At 43.6% G+C, this 8,231-nt stretch overlaps 1 protein-coding gene across 2 annotated transcripts; it reads left to right on the top strand.

The window, feature by feature from the left end:
• Positions 1–220: 220 nt before the first annotated feature.
• Positions 221–7,643, top strand: nr2f6a (nuclear receptor subfamily 2, group F, member 6a). 2 transcript variants are annotated; one of them, XM_058627726.1, is made up of 6 exons: positions 221–1,028; positions 1,353–2,020; positions 3,353–3,447; positions 4,719–5,044; positions 5,186–5,432; positions 6,137–7,643. In XM_058627726.1, the coding sequence occupies exons 2-6, from the start codon at positions 1,752–1,754 to the stop codon at positions 6,409–6,411; spliced, it is 1,212 nt and encodes a 403-aa protein (XP_058483709.1). In that variant the 5' UTR covers positions 221–1,028; positions 1,353–1,751; the 3' UTR covers positions 6,412–7,643. The 2 variants fall into 2 exon arrangements, with proteins under 2 accessions (XP_058483709.1, XP_058483715.1); XM_058627732.1 differs by having other exon boundaries at positions 4,722–5,044.
• The last annotated feature ends 588 nt before the right edge of the window (positions 7,644–8,231 follow it).

The raw sequence follows: 8,231 nt of genomic DNA on the forward strand, positions 1-8,231 counted from the left end.
AGGCCCTAATCTTAAGCAGCTCCTCTGAAACGAGGATCTGCCTCATTAGGACCAGGTTTTGGTCTCCATGAGGACTACTGGTCCTGAAAAGGTCAGTGTTTATGCCAGAGAAGGTCCTTGAGAGGCAACAAATACAAGTACATACACTCTGGCTGCCCCCTCCCCCAGCACACACACCCTCCCTCCCCCATGCTTTGCTTGATCTCTTTCCCTCTCTGACACACACACACACACACACTTACAGGTTGGGGAAAACAGGGGCAGGAGGAAGATGAAAAAAGCTAATGTTGGTTAATCCAGACTGTCTGCTGCTTTGGCCATCCTCATGAATCATAATTTAATAATTAATTTGTGGACTCAGAACCTGGGAGAAGAGAGGAGATGAGATGAGCACCCATCACTCCGACCCCCACCTCCTGTTAGCCACAGCCAAAGGGGAAAAGCCTCACTCACTCTCAGAAACACACCGCGGACGGAAAGCAGCAGCAGCAGCCACATAGGGCTAGGCCGCAAGTCATTAGTTCTTGGTGGGCAAGCACTGACAAAAGCCTGGAGGGAGAAGCCTCGCATGAGGAGAGGAGGAGGAAGCACAGGAACTAAGGCGGACAGACTGTCTCTCCCCCCCCGTTCTTGTTTTTCTTGTCTGTCCAGAGAGGCAGCAGCAGCACGGAGGATATAGTGGTGCTACAACAACAAGAGGGAGCGAGAGAGAGGGAGCACTTCCCTGTGCTGGAGATCAACTGGGTGTTTTGGAAGGGAGGTGACCTCCGTCTCCTGCTACTGAAGCTGGTGGTGCCTTTAAGGACACCCGCACCAAAGTGTTGCTGTTGTCGTCGCGGTGTAGACGACAAGTCGATTTGTTGTTTATCTGAAAATGCCGCTGAGAGGATTACAGCAGTAGAGCGGGCGTGCTGCGTTCACTGCCTCAGCTTCGCTGGATGGCACGGAGCTGTACAGCGAGGGGGAAAGCTGCGGTCCGTAAACGCAGCACAGACAGCCACACTAGCCGACCGTTCGCTCGTTCTCAGGTAATAAAACGTTGGCACGATTTGCACGAGGTGAATAATTAACCAGGCAGCTGTTTTAAATGATAATCAATTAGCCTGAGAGGTGGATAAAACTAAGTGTATGGACTATTTTAATGAGAAAGGGGCGGTTAGAGTCTCCCCGGGCATGTGCTAACACGAAGCTAACACCGAGCTTCTTTTTCAGCCATTATTGTTGATGTTACAGTCAGAGCTGAGGTTGTGAGTACTGACACCCGCCTATGTGTGTTTGTTTTATTCAGACTTAGGTCATATTTGTTTGCATCTTCTTCTCAACGGACATTTTGTTTGTCCCCTGTGGTAAAGGTCTCCGGACTGAACGCGGCTGACGGGCAGCATATCTTCAACCATTCGGGAGAGAAGGAAACAAGATGAGGACACCGATGGACAAATAGGAGACAGAAAGCGGAGGAAAACCCGTCAAACACTCGATATTAAAAAGTTGCCACGGTGGAGACTGTTTCCAGGTCATAGTGGAGTGGGAGGGGACTGAGCTGCTCTTGTTTTTTGTTTCTTACTTTTTTTGTTTCAGTATAAAATAAGACTGCGATAGCACATTAGAACACATACGGTTAAGAAGTCATCTTCTTCCACACCGTCCACCCAAGACTTTTCATATTATTCGATATTTATGTTACCTTGACGGCAAGCAGAAACATTGGCTGTCTGTCCAATTTTTCTCTGCGGTGGTTCGGTAACCAAGCGATGGCCATGGTGAGTGGGGGCTGGGGAGATCCTAACGGGGGCACCAACGGGCTGGGGGACAAGAGCTACCTGAGAGGGGAGGAAGAGGACGGTTCTCCTCAGGCGGGGGGCAGCGACATGGAGGCCGGAGACGACGACAAGGCGTGCGTGGTGGACTGCGTAGTGTGCGGGGACAAGTCCAGCGGAAAACACTACGGCGTGTTCACATGTGAGGGCTGCAAGAGCTTCTTCAAGAGGAGCGTCAGACGCAATCTCAGCTATACCTGCAGGTGAGCGGTGCATTATGGGTGATGTATTTTATGAGTTGATGGGCCATGCTGCTGCAGGAGTCTGCACTATAGGTCATAATGCATTGTTGTCTGGTTTCCATCAAACACGTGGTGGGTTTTTACTCAACTGCTGAGCCTGGTCTAGGTCTCAGTATTGATTACACAATGAAATATGTTATCAATACCTTGATTTTGATAGAGATATCAATTTCATGTAATTGGTTTTCACACAAACTATGTTTGTTAAAACCTTTTAGCTCGACGAATTATCTTCTTGCAGTAGAACACAGCCTTCATATTTATTCCATGCTCTACTACATTTGTTTGCACAACATAAGATCTTCTCAACATGCCTTAATTCATTTAATAAGAACCTAAAACACACGTGTTGAGCCCTGTCTTCCTCCTCTCCTTTAGGGAATGAGCTCTTGAGCACTGATTGATCATAACACTAAATGTTTTTTGGCTCACTGATCCTGATGAAACTAACTTCTTAGGTTTTTCAGAGTATTCAAGTTCAATACCACCCTTGAAGTTCTGTCAGTACCACACACGCATTGAAGTTTGATACCCACCTCTACTAATGTTGTCAAGAACAAACAGGTGTCAGTTTCCTACAAAGAACTAATTTATTCCTTGATTGTTGCAATGATCCATTATAGTCTCACAGCAGTTAATTAGTTCATAGTTAATTAAATATTTTCACCAGCTACAGTGATAATAGTTTGTCATTTATTAGCAAAATAAATCTCATGTGATAATTTTTTTGTCTTGTTTCATGGCATTTTCAAGTCAGACTTTAAGAGAATCTTAATATGAAACCCAGGCAGTGTGGTGGACATTTTTTCCATCAAAGCTTGAGTGCATCACTTCTTTTGCCTCCCTGAGGAATTCTAAATTACTACCAAAAACACTGCTGGCATATACACAGTAAAATCCACTGTAAACACAATATATTGTAACCCTAGTTTGCTTGTCTTGATAGATTGAGCAAACAACTAGGTATTTAAATGATTTATACTTGAGTTATTCAAAATCTTAAGGCAACTGAGTGTCTGAATCAGGATTTAGAAACTCAACTTTCTCAAAGTCATGTTCATCGCTGCAGTGGCTTTCATTTTCCTCATTGTGACATTAGCAACAGTTACACACTTGTCATGTTCTGGACAGTTTCAGCAATGGAAATTGCATCAAAACCAGAAAACTGTTGTAAATGAGACTGTTTTTGCATTTGCGTAAAAATTAGGAAAAGTTGGTACAATTCCATTGGTTTGCAGGAACTAATTCACAAACGAAGAATCCTCTTTAATCACATATTTTTTTTGTTCTCAGGTCAAACAGAGAATGTCAGATTGACCAGCACCACAGAAACCAATGCCAGTACTGTCGCCTGAAAAAGTGTTTCCGTGTTGGCATGCGCAAAGAAGGTATCTGTCTATTCTTATCCATACATACTTTATCCAGTATTGTTGACACTGTGAGACACACTGTGAGACACACTGGGATCATACTTCTGGAAACTGCACTTGAACTGATATGAAAAACGGAATCATTGATATTTATTTCAGTGAAGAGCCCTCGAGAGCCTCTGTATTACTTCCATTAGCTGCTCAAGTGAAAAAAAAATCAATCATAGTTAAATTTGCTACATGTCTTTTCTTCTCCAAGAGCTCCAAGGAGAGGAGAAAACATTACACATGGGTGTCCAGGCCCTATCGCGTCAAAGCTACTCATGCTTGTCAGCTCAATGCCATGCGCTAAGTGCCTTAATCTAGTGTCTCCATTAGAGTGACTGAGAGGGATACAGGGCTAAGACACCTGCGTCCCAGAGCCTTAAGCCTCTGGTTGTCGCTGGAGCAGAAACCCTCTGACTTATTGGCTCCATCAAGAATAATTCAATGTTGGGACTTAGCTGTAAGTGGTGGAGCATAGGCTACACATGATTTAATATTCTGCAGATTGTAACATGCATGCCATACATGAATTAAAACTGTGCATACAGATGAGTTGTATAGTTTCCATTTTGAGTTGAGTTTAAGATATATTTTACTTTAAACTCCCAGATCATAAAACTTGCTAATTACACACTTTATGGCTCCCTGCAGAGAAATTCCCTTTAATTGACCACTCCCACAGGGAGGTTAGAGGTCACATTCACTAGCGGAGCAAGATTCCTATGCCTTGAGAAGACTCTGTGTCTAGTGTCTTGCTCAAGGACACATACGCTGGAAGAGTTACTTATAACATACAGTCATATCTTTAAATTAATTGATTTTCTATTCAGCAGGCTGCTCTAATTTCTCACCTCTGGGAGCAATGCTTTATGTCATGACTATAGGGCTTTCTTGGCACTAAATAACCATAGTCATCTAGTGTGGTTTTGAGAACAAAACGGGTATTTGTTTGTGTTATGATGATGATATCTAGGTCAGTGCAATAGCATGTTTAAAATTTGAACAGAGCCTAAATTGTTGTTGAAGATTATTATTTTGCACTCCTAACTGAATCAAATCTGTCTGCAAATATCTGACATTCACCACTGGAAGAACCCAGTTTTAACTTTTTGTTCCCTCTCTGTTATCACCTCCAAACCCTCTTCCCCCCCCCCATCCTTCACAATTTTGTCCTCTTCATCCTCTCTGTCTGTCCCTCGCTTCACCACCCCTCTCCTCCCCTTTGTCCCCCAACCAAACTACAGCAGTTCAACGCGGACGCATCCCTCCTCAGGCAAGCCTCAGCCCCTCCATCACTCCCATAGGTGGCGCCAGTGTCCTTGGAGGTGGTGAGTTTTACAACAATGGAGGAAGTGGCGGCGGTCAGCCCGTGTCTGAGCTCATCTCTCAGCTGCTGCGAGCTGAGCCATATCCCAGCAGTCGCTATGGGCACCAGTACAACCAACAGGCCGGTCCAGATAATGCCATGGGCATTGATAATATTTGTGAACTGGCTGCCCGCCTACTCTTCAGCATCGTAGAGTGGGCCAGAAGCATCCCGTATTTCCCCGAGCTGCCTGTTTCGGACCAGGTCAGTAGATTAAATTTCATAGAAAAGTAAAAACTGGATTGTTGCGCTAGATTTTAATGACCTTGTCCACATAAAGAAACATTACACAAAGATGTGTGTTTTAAAGCAAATGTAACATAAAACATTCTCACCAATCCTCAGGTGGCCCTGCTGAGGCTGAGCTGGAGCGAGCTGTTCATCCTCAATGCGGCCCAGTCGGCTCTGCCGCTCCACATGGCTCCTTTACTGGCTGCAGCCGGCTTCCACTCCTCGCCCATGTCTGCTGAGCGTGTGGTTTCCTTCATGGATCAGGTGAGGGTGTTCCAGGACCAGGTGGACAAGCTGACCAGGTTGCAGGTGGACTCGGCTGAGTACAGCTGTCTCAAGGCCATCGCACTGTTCTCGCCAGGTGATTTCCTCCGCTCATCTGCTTTGTCGGCTTTTATTGTAACACAGTGTACTTATGAAACCGCCACAGAGGACACTTTTATAAGGTCGCCCAGTGTGAGGCATGTTCACAAACGGTTTGGACCTGTAAAGCACATAAAAGAAACATTCAGTCATTCACATTTCCCACTTAACTTTAACACAGGCTTTCTGTTATGTAGACACAAGACATTACATAAACAGTTACTGCTTTCACAGACTGACTGCCACTGTTAAACTTGAAAAGAGTTTACATGAAGATGGTAGTACAAAAACAGTAAAAAAAAATCATGTAAATTGCTTTAAATTTAACTATATAGATGGAACATCGATTACAACTTACACTAAAATATAAGACAGCTCCTTAACTTCAGGGCATTTGTCTCCAAGAGGAAACTTTGTAAGGTAACATCAGTGATAAAAACTTCTGATATTGATCATAACCATTTACATTGTCGTTTATTAGTTTCAGTAGTTAGCCCTGAGGAATTCAACATGGCCTACAATGAAAAATGGCATTTTAGCATCATGAGAGGATACTGCTGTATCTCTTGGCACACACGATGAGGCACAATATTTGTTCATCACAGTATTTTCCAGTAGTTCAACTATGCTCTTGGCTCATCACGATGCTTTACATAACCTGCCCACACTATTGAATAACCACCACGTTTCCCTCCTGCTCAGATGCTTGTGGTCTGACAGACGCAGTCCACGTGGAGTCTCTGCAAGAGAAGGCTCAGGTGGCTCTGACGGAGTACGAGAGGATGCAGTACCCCAGTCAGCCACAGCGTTTCGGCCGCCTGCTCCTGCGTCTCCCTGCCCTGCGCGCCGTTCCCGCCAACCTCATCTCCCAGCTCTTTTTCATGCGTCTGGTAGGAAAGACGCCCATTGAGACGCTGATCCGTGACATGCAGCTCTCTGGAAGCTCAATCAGCTGGCCGTATGTCCCAGGACAGTAGCTCCCTCTACCCGGATGGACATGGTTTTTGTCTGGGATTAGTGACGACAAGGACCCATAAAGAGACCTCCTGACGCATCATTATCCATCTGTGTTGCTTTCAAACTGCAGTGCCAGCTGGCTGTCTCATGTACTTTACTGTAACTGCTCTACTCCCTCCTCATGAAACGAGGCCTCTGTCTCCACACGACCTGTCGGAGAAGACGCATGAGACGATGCCAGCCTGGATCTGGTTCTCAGGCCAGAGAACAGTTCTTCATGCTGGGCTACAATATGGCCCTCACTGTCAGACATGTAGCCACCTACATGCTATAGTGACGAAAGACGTTGCAGTTTCATGTAGAGGGCAGCAGCACCCTGCTACAAACTGCCCTGTCACTGGAAGTCAGCTGAGACATTTTTCCCACACAAGACTCATTTTCCATGACTGGAGATTTGTGATATAGAAACCTTTTTATCACACAACAGTAACATTACATCTATGACTATAACGATCCCAATTGAACAGTCTAAAGTAGTAGGTGCGCCATTGACTGGATATACAGACACAGTACGAGCCTTTTTGTTGACAAGACAATTATGATTTCACTGCTCTTACCTCAACAGTGGAGGACAAACAATGGCTCAAAAGAACGACGAGTGAAATAAAACCAAGGAAAGTTCACCAAAGTTTCATCAGATGATTTTTTTTTTTTTATATATATATAGAATTAGTACATAAAGCAGAGAGATGGAAACAAACAGACTCTTGTGACTGCCTGACCATCAAGTCAGCAATGCATTTATTTCATTCACAAGGCTCTCGGTCGCTGTAGTTTTAGAAGAATTAAAACGAGAAGAGTGACAGGAGAACGGACAATTACCTCAAGAGACATCAGAATGCTTTAGTCTGATATTTCCAAAACACAAACCTCTGTAAACGTTGTTCACCAGAAACCGCCTTCTTTTTCAACTGCCTTGTTATTCAGTATGAATTTGGGACACCTAATGAAGGATGAAATGAGACTTGTGAGTGTTACAAACGTGCTTCATGTACATTTTTGAAAAAAAAAAAAAAAGAAATCCCGAGTAAATTTCGTCCATGATTTTAATTTTGACTGACGGAATACGGTGACTTGAGCTATTAAACATTGTTTAGAGCAAGATTTTGGATTTTTTCCTTTTCCAATGACCGTCACATGCATAAATAAACTTGGGTTCCATTACAATAAACTATGAAAACAATTTCAAACACTTCATTGGTGATTAGCGTTTATAACAAACACAACCATTGCTGTTTCTAAAGGTAAAAATTCCCTGAAAAATATGTTGAAGTGTGTGTACACACACACACACACACAGTAAAACCAACTTTTTATCGTTTTGCATGTTAAAATATTGTTTTGGATCTCTATGTTGAGACTTTTCTTCTTTTACATTAAGGGTGTTGCTTTCTCTGCTAGTTCCTAAACTTTTTTCCAATATGTGTTTCCATGTAAAGAAAAAAAAATACCTCTGTCATCCGTTCAGATGTCAAAATGGAAGCCGGTCTTCATGCTATACAGAGTCTCTGCTGTAATACGTGACAAGACCATGTTGTAAAGAACATTTAACGTGTAAAGAACATTTAACGCCAAATAACGCTCCGTCTATGATGAGTGAGAGAGAATATGAGCCTCCTGGTTTGCGGGTCTGTAAGGATTTACCTCACACAGATATTACAAGTGGCAAGTTTACAAATTCACAGATTTCTTTGTTTTGTTTCCCCATAAATCAATTCTAAATAGAAATACGTTCCAGCATTGACAAAGCAAATCAAATGCTTGAACTCGGCTGCTGGAT

This window comes from Solea solea, chromosome 1 (genome assembly GCF_958295425.1).
Source record: "Solea solea chromosome 1, fSolSol10.1, whole genome shotgun sequence".
NCBI lineage: Eukaryota > Metazoa > Chordata > Actinopteri > Pleuronectiformes > Soleidae > Solea > Solea solea.

Excerpts from the sequence above, each read along its gene's own strand:
- nr2f6a (XM_058627726.1), top strand. The coding sequence starts at position 1,752 with ATGGCCATGGTGAGTGGGGGCTGGGGAGATCCTAACGGGGGCACCAAC. Across the intron at positions 3,448-4,718 it reads TGTTGGCATGCGCAAAGAAG|CAGTTCAACGCGGACGCATC; the intron begins GTATCTGTCTAT and ends ACCAAACTACAG. Across the intron at positions 5,433-6,136 it reads CATCGCACTGTTCTCGCCAG|ATGCTTGTGGTCTGACAGAC; the intron begins GTGATTTCCTCC and ends CCTCCTGCTCAG.